This window comes from Fusarium pseudograminearum, chromosome 2, assembly GCF_000303195.2.
Source record: "Fusarium pseudograminearum CS3096 chromosome 2, whole genome shotgun sequence".
NCBI classification, from domain to species: Eukaryota; Fungi; Ascomycota; class Sordariomycetes; order Hypocreales; family Nectriaceae; genus Fusarium; species Fusarium pseudograminearum.
The window spans coordinates 2,960,474-2,977,792 of record NC_031952.1 but is presented as its reverse complement, the minus strand read 5'-3'; the positions used below and the strand labels follow the sequence as shown (position 1 = coordinate 2,977,792).

Here is a 17,319-nt window from a genome sequence, read left to right as displayed (position 1 = left end):
TGAGCATGCCCCATGGCAGCCCGTATTTACAACTCATCATAGCTTATATAAACATTGAACAGAGACATCCCTTTTCATTCCCCGCTGGTTATGACTCCCCTTCATGTCATACAAAAATGATGAACAATCCTTCCCTTCATTCCCTTGCATCTCCATCGATTTCGTTCCCTCGATATCCCCCAAGCCAGATCTTGGCAAAGGGGGTCAGTGTCCATGTGCACTGAAGAGCGAGGCTGAGATTGTCTCAGCCAAGTAATGTACATGATCTACTCCCGGTCGAGGACACCGGGAATCTCGATCCCTTTTTTGTTTTATAGTGGCCGTTAATAATTACAACGAGTTAGACATCAAATAGGCAAATGGTCTCCGATGACGATAGGCGTGAAAACCACGGTCTGTTAAAGAGAAAAGAAACTTGTGCATTGTTAAAAGTTTCACCTCTAGCTGTAAAGAGACTCGAGGAGGTAAATGACGCCAAAAACAAGGAAAGCAGTGGCACCGCCAACAGTGACTGGAAAGATTGTTAGTTATTTGGATTTGAGAATGAGGCTAGAAATTGTAGACTTACCAACTTTCAGACTGACTCGACCAGCGATGGCACGACCACCAATAACAGCAACACCCGTGCAGATGGCATGACCACATGTAGCACCCAGAGTTACCCACCAGTAATCTTGACCAGCAGCCATGGCAATAGTAGCAATCTGGCTTCGGTCACCCCATTCACCAAGGAAAGTCATGATAAAGGTTTGTACCCAAGCAGGGCTGAGCAGGAGAGAGCAAAGGTTGGTAGCACCTTGAACAACGGTAGAGACAGCACCAGAACCAGAGCGAGAGTCCCTAACAGGAGACTGGGAAGGTGATCGAGGAGGCGACATGAGACGGTTGCTAGGACGAGATCTTCGGCCGTTGCTGTTGCCATTGCCATTCATGCCCATCTCAAGAGTGTATGCGGAGACGGAATCACCTCTCTTACGGCCCATTTCCTTCTCCTTCTCGGCAAGCTCTTGTTCGACTTCGTGCATTTCAGCAGAGACACCCTCGTTGGGGTCCATCTGCATACCCTCTCGCATCAGCTTCGCGCCGAAAACAAAGAAAAGACCAGCAGCGAGGAAGCTAGTCACGCGCTTGGGGATCAGAGCAGGAACTGCGTGTCCCAAAACAGCTGAAAGGACGGTCATGACAAGGAGGGCGCCAAAGGCAGCGGTAAAGACAACCATGCGGTCGTGCTTCATGGCCATAAGTGCTGCAACCAAAAAGGTCTTGTCACCAACTTCGGAGACCAGAATCATGGTGAAGGAGAGAACGAAAGAGTGGAATGGTTGGATGATGCTCTCGTCATCGTGGTGTCCATCGTGTGTCGTTCCTCGGCTCAGGTCGACTGGTGGTGCCTTTGTAGCATCTTGCACAGGTTTGTTTTGTCCAGAGGGTCGGTCAGGGAGATCAGCTGGCTTCTACGTAGATGTTAGTCATGGTGTTGCATTTGGATGCATAGTTCTTGCTTACCCCTAATCCCGCAGTATAATCGTGGTCGTCGTCATTGCTGATGATGGGCTTCGCGGGCTTGGGAATCACGTCATCCGCCTTTTCGCCGCTGGTCTGGTCCTCGATCTTCTCAGTCTTGTCTCCCCCAGAAGCACGGATCTTCTCTTCTTCACTGTGTGGCAGAGGAGGGGCTTCCTTGGGAGATGCAGGCTTTCTGAATGTTTCCTCGCCTGCAAGATCCTCCTCCAACTTTCGCGCCTTGTATCGTTCGGTCACACCGCCTTCGGTGCCGGTGGTGCCTTGTTGAGCGTGGACTCGGTCCTTGTCGAACATGACGCCGTCGTTGGTTTCGGGGATCTTTGCGCCATCGACTACAGTAGGGTCATCTGGTCGGCCCTTGAGCTCAGGAAGAGCTTCGGAGCTGGCGTCGACCTTGGCTGCAGCTCCAGCTTCAGGTACAATAGCAGCTCCAGCTCCAGCTGCTGCACCTGCACCGGTGGCAGGGCCAGAGGCAGAGCCAACCGCGGCAGGAGATCCGACATCAGGTAAGACTTCAGCTGGCTTCTTGTGGTCATCTGTCTCGATGAACGGTCCATGATGAGGCTTTCCATCCCTGCCATCAACAGGGGCGTCTTTCGTGGGGATGTCATGACGCTTTACGCCAGCCTCAGGAAGGCCATCGGTCTGTTCTGTAATGGCAACAGGGCCAGGTATGTCGGTAACGTCGTGGGAGGACAGCGCATTCGCTAAAGCGGGAAGAAGGAGAAGGATCAATGGTGAATGCGTGGTTCGGATCTTCATGATGGGCAGTTGTGATTGTTGGTTGAGAGAGGATGGAAAAGTCGACAAGTCTCAAGGGGACTGCCGGCGATGGTGGCCGCAACCTGAGCAGGTAATTCGAGGTGTTGAATACAACGGTCGATCAGTTAGAAAAAAAAGTTGAAACCGTAACTTTGCGACGATCAAAGTCGCGTGTAACGTAACGTAGGTGGGCAGAATAGACTTTGCGGAGGTTGACGATGCTGACACCAGACAAGAAAAGATACAAGGTCTCTAGCAAAGATGACCAAGGTGCAAATGCATAGATGAGCTAGTTACTCTGTACACGCTGAATACTCCAGTATCAGAAACAAAAAGGGAGTTGAAAGGTTGATCAGGAATGTTGGGGTTTGAATGCTTTGGATCCAATTGGTTTGGTCTCGAACATAGGGGGCATCGAAATGGAAGATCCGCTCCGTACGAGGTACCGGGCCCATCCCTTAGATTCTTGCGGCTGCAGCCCGGGGCTAAAATACAACAGGGGTCTCACCCTGCTGAGAATGCCCTAGCAGACGTGCCAACGTGGCCCCAGCTGTGCCACGCTAAGCCTTGAGTCGTTTAGTGGCCAAGTATTTTTACCCAAGCTTCAGGGGGTCTTTCACGGTAGTTCATGACAGAACTTACGAGACAAATGAAGTGAATAATCGACAGTCTGAGCAGGTATCACAATCGAGTTATCAACACTGAAAAGGACCTAGAAATATATTCGTGGCCTGTGATGCGATGACCTCTGGGCATCAATCCTATCATCATGATATCTTACGAGATACGAATATCTACAAACAACACGCATGAGCTTCTAAGGGGTTATGGCCAATACACTCAGGCAAAGAAACTTAATCAACTCAGACATAAAGCTTGTAATAGTCTAATACCCGCCGGTTTCTTTCGACTCTAAAGATTGCTGGAAATGTTCGCCAAGCCCGACATTTCCGAGCAACAATACCATTCTTTCGTTTGCTTGTCACGGGTAAACCTGATTTCTTGATACTACAGCCATGAATCCATACACTTACGAGGCCGTGTACAAAAAAGGGTACCGTTTCTCTGCATACAGCATCTTGGACTCCAGTTGAAGTCTTGATACCAAGCCGCCAAGTATCGGATGTCGGCAGAAATCTGGATCCCAAGCTCACCATCATCTCTTGGAATACTTACACGTAGACGAACCAGGTATCTCTGGTTGAGAGGATACAATTATCATTATGTTCTTGGTATGGAGAAATCTACGTCGTGACCAGAGGATGTTTCGGGTTTTGGGCTTCTCCATCTCGACCACCAGTATGAAGGTCATCTTTGTGACTGCAATACTCATTTCAAACCAGTTTACCAGTGTCCATCTAAGGACGTATTAGAGAATCAAATACACAATGGCCTTGTCAAAGATACTCTTTGTTGTGTCGTCTTTCCATTATCCTCATCGGACTATAACTTAGTTGAGGCTGGCAAATGTACATCTTGTCTACATGCAAAACGTCCTAACTGGCTCTCATCCGTTACGCTTCTTTTCAAGACACTGGAAATAGAATACGTTGGTGCTTTCTTATCCTTTTGGTTGCATTACCTTTGATGGGTGGGTTTATACTTTCATTCATCGAATGGTTGTTGCAATACGGAGTTAGGAACTTTTCTGTTGTTTGTTGCTACAACGCCTGATCAAACCAACCAGACCAAATAACTAAGAATAAGATCATTGCCCACAGCGATATTATTGTCATACGTTGCAATGTTAAAATGACAGATAACACGGTAAATGCTGTGTAACCGTGACAGACTCACCCAACCCCAGAATAAGTTCAGGGTAGGTAGGCCTAACACGGGCCTTATTAAGTCTTATCTCCGGCCGATGTCGTCACAAGCTCCGGTAGCTCCTCCATTGACTTCACTCCAGCATCGCATTTGGAGCGTTTCGCTCATCGCATCATTGATATTTTGTTAACGACTTGTGACCTTTGTGAACCTCTATATCATTACAAACCTGTGTATACTGAGTGAATTACTTACCCTGCTATTCTCCTGATAAGACCGGACATTCATTGTCACCGTACCGCCCCTCACAGCTGCCGTGCTTAGCAAGCATTCTGCCGACTCGCACTCAGAACCGAGCTCTGCCAAATCTCACATACGGCAACCATGGCTCCTCTTGAAGAAGAGAGGAGCTCCCGGCCTGTGGTAACGGATCAAAGTGATGATGAAACCCATAATGAGAGCACACGTGAATCATCAGAAGGACCAGCATGGTACTATGAAATCGAGGCAGATGAGGATGAGCCGGAAGAGGATGAAGATGAAGATTACGAGGATCAGCCCGTCGAAGAAGATGAGGAAGAGGAAGAGGATGATGAGGACGACGATGACGATGGCATTGAAGGAGACGGCGGTGCACAACGCCTTCTCAATATTGTTCGAAGTAATTCCCAACACCCTCCTCCTACTGCAATACATAACTGACATAGTGGTGATCCAAGCTGGAGCTAGAACAGGACTGTTGACCAGAAGGCAACTCCTCGCATTGATGCAGGACCCAAATCTTACCAGTGTTTTGTTCCAAGACAATGCAGACGACGACGCAGAATTCTTAGACTGGCCTTTTAGAAGACGCCGTACACCTAAGGATCCTAACCGTTTTCCAAAAGTTCCTAGCGAGCAAGGCATCAAGCTTATGCGATCAGGGGTGTTTGGCGCAAATGATTATAACCTAAGAGCTAAGAAGCGTCTAGCTACACGAATGCTGGAGCGGGAGCTGGCCTTGGGAAACCGCGAAGACAGATTGCGGAACAATGCTCTCATCAATCAGGTTGGCTACTGAGGCTTACACATCAATAGTTTGACTAACACTTATCCAGGGTCTTTTACCACAAACGAGAGCGGAAAAAGTTCTCCATTTTGATGATCCGGTCTACTCTGGACAGTTTTCTGATGATGGTAACTTCTTCTTTGCTTGTTCTCAAGACTTCAAAGTTCGAATGTACGATACCTCGAGCCCGTACAACTGGAAGCATTACAAGACAGTTGCATACCCTTGGGGCCAGTGGACGCTCACGGATGCGTCGTTGAGTCCCGACAACAAATGGCTCGCTTATACTTCGATCCAGACCATGGTTTCAATAGCCCCTACAGATCCAAATGATACTGGCGACCCTTATACCCTGGATCTCGACGATGGCCCGCCTCGGCAGGGGTGGCACGGACGACGTGGCTTTGGTATCTGGTCTGTTCGATTCTCAGGCGACGGAAGAGAGCTGGTCGCTGGAACAAGTGCGGCTTCCATTGTTGTGTATGATATCGAGTCACGGTCAGTCTTGCATCATGTCCGCGGACACCAAGATGATGTAAACGCTGTGTGTTTCGCCGACAAGATGTCGCCGCATATCCTCTACTCAGGTTCCGACGATACGACGATCAAGGTATGGGATAGGCGAAGCATGGGCGATAACCGAGAAGCCGGAGCTTTTGTTGGTCACATCGAGGGTTTGACGTATATCGACAGCAAAGGCGATGGACGTTATATCCTTAGCAACGGGAAAGATCAGAGCATGAAACTTTGGGACCTTCGAATGGCCATGTCTACTGATCGATACACCGAACTTGACCCCACAAGAACCGTCAATACCAGCGGTTTCGATTACCGAGGGGGACTTTATGACGACGAAGATTGGGACGTACATCCCCACGATAACTCACTCGTTACTTTCCGAGGCCACAAAGTACTCCGAACTCTTATTCGGTGCCACTTTTCACCCCCAACGAGTACCAACTCGAGATATGTCTACTCAGGAAGTACAGACGGTAAAGTATACATTTGGAACATGGACGCAACATTGGCTGGAGCCGTCGACGTCAAGAAAGCGACGATGCGAACACGGCCCATGGAAAATCGACATCGCTTCTATCACCTTGAGGAGTCAGGTAATTGGACCACTTGTGTTCGCGATGCCAGCTGGCACCCCAATGCTCCTCTCCTTGTTGGTAAGTTTGCCTGCCTTTGTTTCAATGCCCCAGCTAACTCGGGATCAGCTTCTGCATGGAATGGTTATAACATGGCAAGAGGAACATGTTCGCTACACTCGTTTAATGAAAATATCGATGATGAGGGAGATCCTCCAATGGGTCACAGCGTCAGCAACGTCCTAAAGGAACAGCCCGATTTGTATCAGAATTCAACATATGGGATGGACTAGGCCAATACTGCAAAAATAACAATGGATATATTTGTACAATTAATCACTGTAGCCGTCTTTTTCGTAGTGGATATTTCTCAATCCACACAAATAGCGCCTTGGACGTGAAAGCACATCCTCCTTCTCATCTCCCATGGCGCTCGGTCGAATTTCAGCGTAGAAGTGTGTCGCGTGCCCGCCATAATGTCATGTAACTCCGCCCCGTTAAGCATACCCGCAAGCAAGAAAGGTGTGATTGTCCTCGTTCCCGTGTTGCGGGTTTTTGGATTATCAAGTCGCCATCCAGAATCTCATCAGCCGATCGCGTGACCGTTTATGCGCTTCCGACGAGGGCGTGGTTAAGGGGAATGTGCACTATTATCGTGTTAGGAATTGAGGCAAGCGGAGAGGTCTGAAGCACATACCCAGCTTAACAACGTAGCCGACGGCGCCCATGATGAGGAAACCAACGCCAACAGCTTGGCAGAGTCGCAGAAACTCCTTCTGGTCGGCTGTAGACGAAAATGTTAGTGAATAGTAGAGTGACGCTGCGCAATGGGTCAACATACGCTTAGTGCATCGTCGCACGAATTGAACACCGTCTCTGACGAACTCGGAGGGAACCTCGAGAATCTCTTGAACCTGGTCGGACATTTTGGATGGTGGAAGAAATGAAGAGATATTAAAAGTACGTTGTGTGAATGAGAGAAGGTAATGTCGGAGGAAACAAAAATGCAGTCGTCGAATTGAGTCAAAGTCAAAGTCGCGGGGGTTGTAGAAAGGAGGGTTGGAGCTCAAGTTTAAAGGGGACCTCTATGTAGCTAATGAATGGACAGCTCTCACTCTGGCCTCTATCTCCATACGTGTTAACAAACCAATTTCCACGGAGAAGTCCCTGGAGTTCGGACCGATAGATTCTCCGATGGATGACCTGAACTGTGGTTGCAGCTCCACTGAATTGCAGGTCCCGGCCCCGGACAGTCAGACGCGCAGGCGCTACCAGGTAGGCGCCAGCTTCCGCGGGTTGCAGCGAAGCTCTCCTCCCCAGAAAATAAACTTACCTACTGTGAAGCTCTTCTTTTCCAAACTCTTTCATCTTCGTTTTGCTTGCCATCGCGAAGCCGTAACTGACCTTGCAGGATTTCCATCACGGTTCAATCACGGTTCAATCACGGTTCAATCACGGCAGTCTTACTCACCGGCTTACTTTGTTCGCGATCGAGCTTGGTCAAGTTAACAGAGCCGTCGACAACGCGAATCGATCGGGTGCTTTCTTTTCGATATCGCATCGCTTAGGCTCTACTACAAGTCACGCAACTCGGGCGCTCTCTGGCAAAGACTTTGGTCGCAAGCGATCGGCGAACTGAAGGTTAGGAAAGAAGGGTTGATCGGGCTGACGGCATCCTCTGTCCCATTGCTCCCCATCTGTATCTTAGCGCTCGCTCGAGATATATCAGGAGCTAGAAGCGAGGATTGCGAGCACAGAGCTTCGTCCTCAATATCGAATCTTTGAGTCAAGTACCATCATATCAGGAGGCTATACCTATATCAGGGCCCCATTCTTGTTACACGGAGTGTACGTATTGCAAGCTTCCAGTCCAAATCATTTCTTGTCTCTGGCGCGAAAGGCCTCTGAGTTTTGAGGCGATGTTTGTTGGCGATGGAACGTTCAATAGCTGATTACTTATGTGTAAAGACCAGAGGCCAACTCTTGTATTTCTCAGCCTAATTATCACATTGATCATTTCCTCTTTCATCTCCAGGTCACTCCTGCACGACATTAACCTGTGCCCATTGCACCGAATCTGTCATAATGGCTGAAGAAGATTTCGAGATCGACATCTACGGCGACGCAGGCAACGAACAGCAGCAGGACCCCCAGCACCACGATGGCAGTAATCAGGACTATCACCAAGAGGATCATCGACGAGACAGTCATGGTGACCAAAATATGGACGAGCACCATGCCCAGGACTTCCATGCACGCGAGAGCTATGACTCCAACCACCGAGCATCCGGATCCCAGCAAGGGATCAAGCGAAAACAAGAGGAGGATGGTCGACCAGTTGATCAAACAGCCACAACATCGCTCATGATTTCAGAGCTTAACTGGTGGAACACGGACGACGATATCCGAGGCTGGGCTCGAGAGGCTGGCTGTGAGGATGAGATTAAGGATATTACTTTTAGCGAACACAAGGTTAATGGCAAAAGCAAAGGGTACGCGGAATTAGTACAACTGAGGCACGATGGAGTTGGCTGACCTTTCTTAGACAAGCTTACATTGAATTCTACTCTCCCCAAGCGTCAACAGCTACCAAGCACCGTATCGAACAGATCCTTGCTGAAAGTCAAGCTGCTCAGAAAAAGGTCACACTGGCCTACTGGAATCCCAACATCAACCCCTTCAAGACTCTCCCCAAGGACGCTCCTACTAGGAGCAAGGACCAAAACCGTGCGCCTTCTACTTATAATGATCGTGGCAACAACAACATGGGCGGCAACTTTGGAGGTTCTGGAGGTGGGTTCAGAGGAGGTAGGGGCGGTTACAACCGTGGCGGCATGAACCAAGGTGGTTACAATCGTAATTTCAACAACCACATGGGGGGAGGTTACAACAACAACATGGGAGGCGGATACAACGGACCCATGGGAGGCGGCGGTAACTTTGGCTTCAACAACCGCGGCGGAATGATGGGAGGTGGCATGCGAGGGGGCCCTGGTGGTATGCGGGGTGGTCGAGGAGGTGGCATGATGAACATGAACCCAATGGGTGGGATGCCTATGGGTATGCCCGGCAACATGGGCATGGGCATGATGGCTCCCAATGGTATGCCTGGTAAGTCACCACATTGAATGCTTATTTAGCAGTAACTGACATGATGCAGGCTTTCAAGGTATGCCTCCCAACTTTAACCCCGGGTTCGGCTTCAACCAGAACCAGGGTGGAGGTGGCGATTGGGGGAACCCTCATGGAGCCAAAAGACCGAGGGGTGAATAGCCCCTGGACAGCGGCTGTTACTCAAAAGCTGGGAATTTGCTGCAGTACTAGGAATTCGACGTGTGATATTTTCATTTTCCTCAAGGTTTGGGATGAATATGGGCCAAGTTGTGGAAGAGATTGAGGAAAGGGATAACTGCTCATTGTATCATAGAATTATGGAGTAAGGTCAGGCATCGGCGTCAACAGAGCGTTTTGTTTAAGTTTCGGCGTGATTCAAGTATGTGACTCGGCGTGATGATACTCAACCAACTCTAAGATAGATTTGCCATTTTCTTGAATCCTGTTGTCGGTGTTACTCATGAGCTAAACTCTAGTTGACATATAAAGAGGCATCCGACCCCGCGTGCCCCTGATGCACGCACAGCAATCTTTCTCACCTCTCAAACAATGGATCCCCTATTACGTCTACGTCCCGTCGTCGTTACCAAGTACCATGCGGCCTGGCCGTCCCTTCCGAGTTCCCCATTGTGATTCTCTGAGGGACCGCTACCTCGGGACATTGCACGAAGTCAAGATGGAATCCATCGGCGAGTGCGTGATGCACTTGAGAGCAACAGCCTCATCGAAGAGGAGATGACTATCAATTTCGGCCACCGTGACGAAGCTCCGACTGTCTTGGTTTACACACAATGGCATGAGGACAAAGAATGGAAGCGGGCAGTTGAAGAAATGGTTGCCTCGGTCGCCAAGGACTTCCCAAGCGCCATCGACGGCGGGCTCCATTTTGAGATGATCTCCCCTCAATCTCTCAAGATGGCTTATCCAAAAGATGAAGATTCCCCTTGGAAGAGGGATCCTATCGCGGTACGCTGCCACGTTCCTGCTTTGGAGCCATACGACCCGGAAGAGATCTCTACAAGGTCCTTATACCATCAGAAAGGTCCGCCTGGGGGAGCAGAAGCATCAATATAATCAGGTCAGTTTATGCTTCTTGGATCAGGATTCTAGACTGTCTATTTTTGTCCCAAAATCTAGAGGCTAACCTTTTCTTTCTCAATAGGGGTATATGAGTTGTCGCTCAATATCATATGTTCTTGCTACGCCGAAGTCCCTATGGATTGCATTTATAAACCCTGTCAATATTCTTAAATCTTGGACTGTTTTTGATTGAACCTTACACACTGCCAAGCAGTGTAACCGTGCCTGGCCGGCACTGCATTTTATCTTTTTCGAGTACCCACCTACCTTAGTAGTAATATTCTTTGAAAACTCAACCTTGCCATTGCACAAAAGTATGCCGTCCGAGGCTAGAATGTCTTCCCACAAACGACCCCGTGCTACTGGAGCGAGTCTTGTTGTGTACATCGAAAACATCAACAACGACACCCAGATTGCAGATTTCGAAACCTTTGTCACTGCAGCTGGTTTCTCTGGCACATTCTTTTGGCCCGAGACGAAAAGTCCTATTGACCGCTATCATGATGGCTGTTGGGTCCAGTTCCAATCCCAAGTGGACGCCACTCGCGCACTGGCTGTTCTAGACAATGCTACATTCATGGGAATGAAGATTGTCACTAGATCAGTCACTGTAAACTTTGTGAGTGTGGCCTCAAGAAGCTTTATCTTGTAACCCGCTGACACTGGCTTATAGAAACGAGCTCGTCATGGGAATGTCACAAGCGTCCAGGACCCTGCCATGGTTACTCACCACAACAAGGGGCCAGAACCAACCTCACAGCTGCGAGAATCTGTCGGCTCTTATGATAACGGATCGCCTCTAATTAAAGATGTGCCAATCTCTTGCAAACAAAAACATCCTCACATGCAACACGACTCTCACAAACCACCCCAAGAGCTCATCAATGACAAGGTGAAGCTCGAGAATACGGATGAGAATTCTATTATGAACCTTCCAGACAAGTCTATCTCGCAAATTGCCAATGACGGCAAGATGAGACAACCCTGGGTCTATGTAGAAAGACTCAATCCCGACAGCAAACGAAGAGAGTTTAAAAGGATCGCCCTATCACAGCTTGATGTATTGGAACTACTTGGCTAGCAGCAGTGGTTTTACAAAGGCCAATTAGAGAGTATTGACAGCTCAAAAGATCCACGACCTACGTACAGGTTGCATGACATCTGGTTTGCCGATAACCCTACAGGTGACACGACCGCTATGTTCGCGAGAGGTATTCAGATGTCAGGTCTGACAGCGAGAGTTCAAGTTGGAGAGGAACCGCCCCACGGGGCGAGATCCATAGCCTTGTTCGGTGCAAAGAGCTCTGGACACTCAATGTATTGGGAGCCGGGCCGTCTTCTTGGACACGACAACAAAGCACGGGCTTTAGTTTCTCACTCTCCGACCTTCCTCGTCCCTGCTGACCCTGGTTCCGACTATTCTTCGGGAACTTGCCGCAGTCACATACCTATTTATAGGCGCCCAAGAAGCGTAGGGCTTGGCTGGGGTGGCTATGACCTGTACAACGAGTGGCAGTATCTCGGGAGACAAGCCAAGAAATATGTTCCCGAAAGGGACTACCTGACAAGAACCGCTGCCTCGAATGTTAGCTTTACGTCCGAGGTTACGGGGGTTCACACCGTGAGCATCGAGAGTAGGACGATCAAGTCATGGGAAGACATTGGCCAGGATAGAAGTCTGTGGATGGAGATCAACCGGAAAGAGGATCGCATGGGCAACGCTTTGCCACCAAGAACCAAGAGAAAGTAGCGTATGGCGAGACAAGCCTTTATTCTATGTAACTACTCTATACAAAGTCTTACAAAAACGGCTTCACCATCAGGGTTTCACACATATAAAATAGTGCTCCTTAGTCCTCGGCGTTATGTGCATTGCAAGCTTTGTCAAAAGATGCTTTGGCCAACGACATTCTGTAGACGTTGCCACTTTTTGTTTGTTTCACCTGCCAGCTCTCCTCTCGGAAGTTGTTGGATCCCTGAGTACATTAGAGCTCTGCAAATCGACATATCAAGACTGGACTTACGATCAACCATTCAGGTTCGATAGCAGTGACGGTTTGAAAGTACTGACGGTGAGAGTACACAAAAGTGCTATGGACGATCCACTGATGGTCAAGACCCACGAGACTGCTTCTAGGATGTATCGCGGCTTGCCAGTTGAAATGGAATAATCTATATTGATCGCTTCCACTTTTAGGGTCACGAAAGGCCACGCGATGGACGAACGCCCAGGCTAGTGCCTTGCGGATGCCCAAGTCGTAGTCGCGACTCTCAAAGTTGGCCCTCTTGGAGGGCGCCCCAAATAATTCTGCAAAAGATTCCACCAGCTTTATACGGATTCTCTTGACGTCTTCCAGAGCCTGCATACTGAGAAAGGCGGTTGAGCACCACGATTGCAGCGCATCGGAGTGGTCAGACGAGGCTTCTGTGTCGAGATAGGCGTGAAAAGCATTGAGTTCTGTGATGTGGTCAGACATGGGGCAGGCGAATTGTTGGTGTGCCAGGTCTGCTGCTTGTCTAGTAGCAGGGGGCCGAGTCAAGATGTAGTTGCGGATGCTTTTTGTGGCAGCAATGGTTATAAGTTCGTCGCTGCAACCGAGTTCGTGTGCCCTTTCCAATGCATTGTACCAGAGCGGATGTACTGGGAGCCTTGCAGCCTTTTGACCCCTTTCGGTGATGACTCCAACATCTGTGAGGTAGCCCATGGCATGCAGATCCTCAAGAGCATGGAGGAATACCTCTGGATGGGGCTTATCAACAAAGTCAAAGTTGGCAACGTCGTTGATACCCATGGCCTTTAATTGTAGGACAAGCTCTGAGAGGTCGCTGACAAGAATTGGGGGCAGGACAGTAGGAAGAAGGACCTCGTCAAAGTCACTCTTGGTGTAGAGGCGATAGCATACACCAGATCTCCCGGCTTGCCTAGCTCGATAGCGAGCTTCGGCTTGTGATATGGGTGCCACGGACTGAATCTCAAGGCCGGCGCGGGGATTGAATCGGGTGTCAATTGCTAACCCGGAGTCTAATAAGCTTGATTAGTCGTCATGCGAGGACTTGCTTTGAAGCAATACATACCGATCACATAGACGATGCCGTTAATTGGAGTGAACCACTTTCGGGAGCTACCGGTGATGATACACCGTCGTCGACTAGATTGTTTGATGATATTATCCCGTTGAGGGAAAGTAAGAACATCGAGATCTTTCGTGGTATTTTTGAGTTGAGCACAGGCACTCTTTATTTCGCCAGTACCTGTCAGAAACATGAGGATATCTCCATCTCCAGTAGTTTCATGAATATGCTTCGCGGTGTGTACGGCTAGCTCTAAGAAGTTGGGATCGGGATCGAGAAGCCAGCGGATGTCAACTTGAAAACTGTCCGAGGGTATCGCGAAGTGGACTCCTCGCTCAAAGTATGCAAGGAACTTGCTGGCATTCGCAGTGTCCGACGTAACGATCACTTTGAGGTCGAGACGAGAGGTCACAGCACTCTTTAACAAGGCTAGGAGGACATCTGTTGCCAACCTTCTTTCGTGTGCTTCGTCAATGACGATGCATCCCTGTCGGAAATATTGGCATTTGGCTATAAGAGTTCAATCAAGACGTACGTATTTCTGGAAGAGAACATCGCTCTTGGCCAGCTCAAGCAGCCTCACGTCCGTCATGTATACTAGGCGTGATGTGTCCCCTGCAGCACTGATAGCATTGATTCGTAGCGACTGGGTACAAGCGATTGCTGGTTCATGTTGGTCAAATAAGACAATGTTGAGAACCTTGTTAATATGATCTGAGTCTATTTCACCAGAAACTACAAGCACCTTGGCGTATTGTCAGCATAATTCTCCAACAAGAGTCACGATGACTAGTAGAAGCGCCTTCGGGTACTTACTTGACTTTTGTTATAGGCAGAAAGGAACTCTTGCTGCAACGAAGCCATCGGAAGCTCGCGACAGGTGTTGAACGACTCCTGGGAGGTCATCTTGTACTGGGGCGTCTGAAGAGACATGGAAAATAAATCTGTTGGCCAATTTTGTAAGTATCCATTTGCCAAATCGATAAACAGCGGCTCCAAGTATTGACGTTAAGATGTGGAAAGATCAACCACCACTCGTCGAAATTTCGCATGCAACTTCTACAGCTAGGCTTAATTAATCATCAAGGTAAAACAGTGACGTGGGAAAAATATTGCCTGGGCAATCTCATCGCCCCTCCACCGCTTCAAACGCCCAACGAAAAGATGCAGCTATAATAGCTGTCAAGATATTCTTTAACCAATCACGAATTCAGCCTTTCTTGTTACCCATCGAAGGCCAAGGACAAAGAACGCGCAAACAGAAACGAGTTGAATCTGTTGCGTACAAGGAGATGGCTTCACTTCAATCAACATCTGGCTTGACGACACGCTCGATGAGACATGTCGGGACAACCTCCGCCTCGACATCTTGACCAGCGTAGCAAAGAGTATGGCTCAACTCTCATCTTAACCTTTGATAGGATTGGCTCCGTCATGGAAGAGAAGATCTTGGCCCGAAATTTGACTGGGATCTGCAAAAAGATGATCGAAGCGCTTGTACAGAGCTCGCCGGACCTCAATTCACACTCTCGCTTTGTTCTTTGTCCCCCAGACTTTGACTCTTACAACATTCTTGTGGACCCAAACCTAGGCAATGTTAACGGGTTCATCGATTGGGACCTCGCACAGACTATGCCACCTCATATAGGGTACGCACGGTATCGGGGACTGATCACGCGGGATCGGGATCCCTTGATGTATGGATAACCACATAAGGCAAAGAATAAGAAGAACTTGGAGAATAGAATGGCTACTGGGTAGCAGAAAAATTGATCCCCCAAGCTTAGGGTACAGAAATGAATAGCCTAAAGAGTACAGTATAAGCGGCATAACATAACCTCCTACTTTTATCCCCTATGCTTTCAGCGGACATTTTTTCTGGGACCCTGCCCGAGGAATGGGTAATCAGTTCAAGGATGTTGCAAGAAACTTATAGGTCTAGTTAGTTGAGTTGTGCCATGACGCCTTCAGCGCTGATTCGCCGTTGACGTATGGCTTAGTCATGAGATCGGCCTATTCGTAGATCGAGCACATCTATCTCAATATCGAACCATCATCCTCACAAATTCTGTCAGATGGAGAGAACACTACTGCCAAAATTGCGATCAATTGGATCTGCTTATAGAATAAATCTCGTGAGAGCTGTGAACTGCGCATCATGCTCTTCACGAAGCTTCACCAGCAATCGCCCCCCACCACTTTATGAAGGTCATGTACCATTGACGAGGGTTGAGCGGGCTGGCTTAGCCATTGGAGCTAGTGTCATGTCTTTTTTCAATCCTTATCGTCACGGTACGCTTCAGAAGGATCCTTGAATTGTTCTGTGACTAATTGTCTCCAGACCTCATTGCTGCTACAGGCGAAGCTACAGCTACGCCTTACTTTATTTATCGCTTGCGCGATGCTATGCTCGCTGATCCAACAGGCCGCCGCATTCTCCGAGCTCGACCACGGATATCCTCCAAAACACTCTCTCTTGATGCACTGCGCGCAATGCCAGAGAATAGCGTTGGTCGCGCATACGTTGGGTGGCTCGATCGAGAAGGTGTCTCGCCCGATACCCGAGCTTTAGTACGCTACATCGATAACGAAGAGTGCGCATATGTTATGCAGCGCTACCGCGAGTGTCACGATTTCTACCATGCCTTGACGGGTCTACCTATCGTGCGCGAGGGTGAAGTTGCTCTGAAAGCATTCGAGTTTGCCAATACACTACTCCCCATGACAGGATTGAGTATCTTTGCGGCAGCTACCATGAAGAGAAGCGAGAGACAGCGATTCGCATCGACATATCTACCTTGGGCCCTCAAGAATGGAGCACGAAGCAAGGAGATAATCAATGTGTTCTGGGAAGAGAGACTTGAGGAGGATGTGAACAATGTCAGAAAAGAGCTTGGCATTGAGCAACCACCTGACATGAGAGACATCCGAAAGAGGGAAAAGGAAGAGAAAAAGAGGCTCAAAGAGCTAAGAGAGCAAGGTCTATAAGGACTCCTTACTCCTTCTGTGTAAAATCTGTACTATTGTAATGAACTTGGGAACTGCCCGATTAAGCGTCGATATTGAATCCTTTGCCACATAAAGTATATAGAGTCATACACTGTCGAAACGTAAATAAGCCATTCGTTAGAAATATTGGCAGACTCGATATCTGCACCCATGCCACCATCATTTTACTTCCTCACTCAAATCACGAGTAGGCCGCCCACGACCCCTCATTTTTCTCTGATCTTCAATTCCATGGTATCAAGCACCTCTTACAAGTCCAAATCATCATCGTCATCCCAAGCCTTGCGCCTGCTCACGACAATCTTCTCCTCTTCCTTGCTCTCAGACATGGCGTTGAGAAGTTCCTTGAGCTGCTCCTCGGTAACCTTTTGTCGCAGCTGGCCTGTCTGGGCAAGTGTGATGAGTCGATTCTCGATGTCCGCGGCGCGCGATTCCTTGACGAGACGGATGCGGCCCAGACGATCGGCGGCTTCGGGGTGAAGAATCTGGTTGAGGACGTGTTGGCGAGCGTCATCTTGCTGCTGCTGTCTGTTCTGGGGTCAGCGCGATACTGTCATAAAAATAAAAGGAACCTTACTGGCGCTGTTGCTGCTCTTGCCCGGAGCCACCACCTCCACTGCTACCGCCACCTTGGGCCTTGAGCTGCTCTAGACGAGCCTTTCGGATCTGTATACAATATTAGTGTCATTTTCCAGCTGAGCGCACTGGATTTTGTACCTGATCAAGCTCTGCGTCATCCATGATTTCGGTTACGTATGGTGTTGCAAGTCAGGAGATCAGCCCGACGTCGCGGGGTCGTTGCTTTGCATCTCGTCAACCTGTGGAGGGGCACTGAATTTGATCACGTAAGCA

The 17,319-nt window shown here is 48.9% G+C and overlaps 8 protein-coding genes across 8 annotated transcripts, besides 1 other annotated feature; 4 read left to right on the top strand and 4 right to left on the bottom strand.

Moving 5' to 3' along the window:
* Window positions 1-440: 440 nt before the first annotated feature.
* On the bottom strand, window positions 441-2,286 carry FPSE_08242 (uncharacterized protein; the record flags this gene model as incomplete). The annotated part of the gene is made up of 3 exons (XM_009261360.1): window positions 441-511; window positions 569-1,454; window positions 1,507-2,286. The coding sequence occupies 3 exons, from the start codon at window positions 2,284-2,286 to the stop codon at window positions 441-443; spliced, it is 1,737 nt and encodes a 578-aa protein (XP_009259635.1).
* Window positions 2,287-4,437: 2,151 nt separating this feature from the next.
* On the top strand, window positions 4,438-6,485 carry FPSE_08243 (uncharacterized protein; the record flags this gene model as incomplete). Its single annotated transcript, XM_009261361.1, has 3 exons — window positions 4,438-4,714; window positions 4,761-5,101; window positions 5,151-6,485. 3 exons carry the CDS (start codon window positions 4,438-4,440, stop codon window positions 6,483-6,485), a joined length of 1,953 nt encoding a protein of 650 aa, XP_009259636.1.
* Window positions 4,564-4,666: a microsatellite.
* A 313-nt stretch (window positions 6,486-6,798) lies between the features above and the next one.
* FPSE_08244 (uncharacterized protein) lies at window positions 6,799-7,118 on the bottom strand (the record flags this gene model as incomplete). The annotated part of the gene is made up of 3 exons (XM_009261362.1): window positions 6,799-6,839; window positions 6,890-6,976; window positions 7,034-7,118. 3 exons carry the CDS (start codon window positions 7,116-7,118, stop codon window positions 6,799-6,801), a joined length of 213 nt encoding a protein of 70 aa, XP_009259637.1.
* Window positions 7,119-8,277: 1,159 nt separating this feature from the next.
* Window positions 8,278-9,465, top strand: FPSE_08245 (uncharacterized protein; the record flags this gene model as incomplete). The annotated part of the gene is made up of 3 exons (XM_009261363.1): window positions 8,278-8,684; window positions 8,738-9,303; window positions 9,353-9,465. The coding sequence occupies 3 exons, from the start codon at window positions 8,278-8,280 to the stop codon at window positions 9,463-9,465; spliced, it is 1,086 nt and encodes a 361-aa protein (XP_009259638.1).
* Window positions 9,466-10,720: 1,255 nt separating this feature from the next.
* On the top strand, window positions 10,721-12,136 carry FPSE_08246 (uncharacterized protein; the record flags this gene model as incomplete). Its single annotated transcript, XM_009261364.1, has 3 exons — window positions 10,721-11,005; window positions 11,060-11,380; window positions 11,468-12,136. The coding sequence occupies 3 exons, from the start codon at window positions 10,721-10,723 to the stop codon at window positions 12,134-12,136; spliced, it is 1,275 nt and encodes a 424-aa protein (XP_009259639.1).
* A 189-nt stretch (window positions 12,137-12,325) lies between these two features.
* FPSE_08247 (uncharacterized protein) lies at window positions 12,326-14,364 on the bottom strand (the record flags this gene model as incomplete). The annotated part of the gene is made up of 5 exons (XM_009261365.1): window positions 12,326-12,379; window positions 12,411-13,396; window positions 13,462-13,945; window positions 13,994-14,158; window positions 14,275-14,364. 5 exons carry the CDS (start codon window positions 14,362-14,364, stop codon window positions 12,326-12,328), a joined length of 1,779 nt encoding a protein of 592 aa, XP_009259640.1.
* A 1,358-nt stretch (window positions 14,365-15,722) lies between these two features.
* Window positions 15,723-16,446, top strand: FPSE_08248 (uncharacterized protein; the record flags this gene model as incomplete). The annotated part of the gene is made up of 2 exons (XM_009261366.1): window positions 15,723-15,750; window positions 15,800-16,446. The coding sequence occupies 2 exons, from the start codon at window positions 15,723-15,725 to the stop codon at window positions 16,444-16,446; spliced, it is 675 nt and encodes a 224-aa protein (XP_009259641.1).
* A 269-nt stretch (window positions 16,447-16,715) lies between these two features.
* FPSE_08249 (uncharacterized protein) lies at window positions 16,716-17,208 on the bottom strand (the record flags this gene model as incomplete). The annotated part of the gene is made up of 3 exons (XM_009261367.1): window positions 16,716-16,995; window positions 17,045-17,133; window positions 17,185-17,208. 3 exons carry the CDS (start codon window positions 17,206-17,208, stop codon window positions 16,716-16,718), a joined length of 393 nt encoding a protein of 130 aa, XP_009259642.1.
* Between the last annotated feature and the right edge of the window lie 111 nt (window positions 17,209-17,319).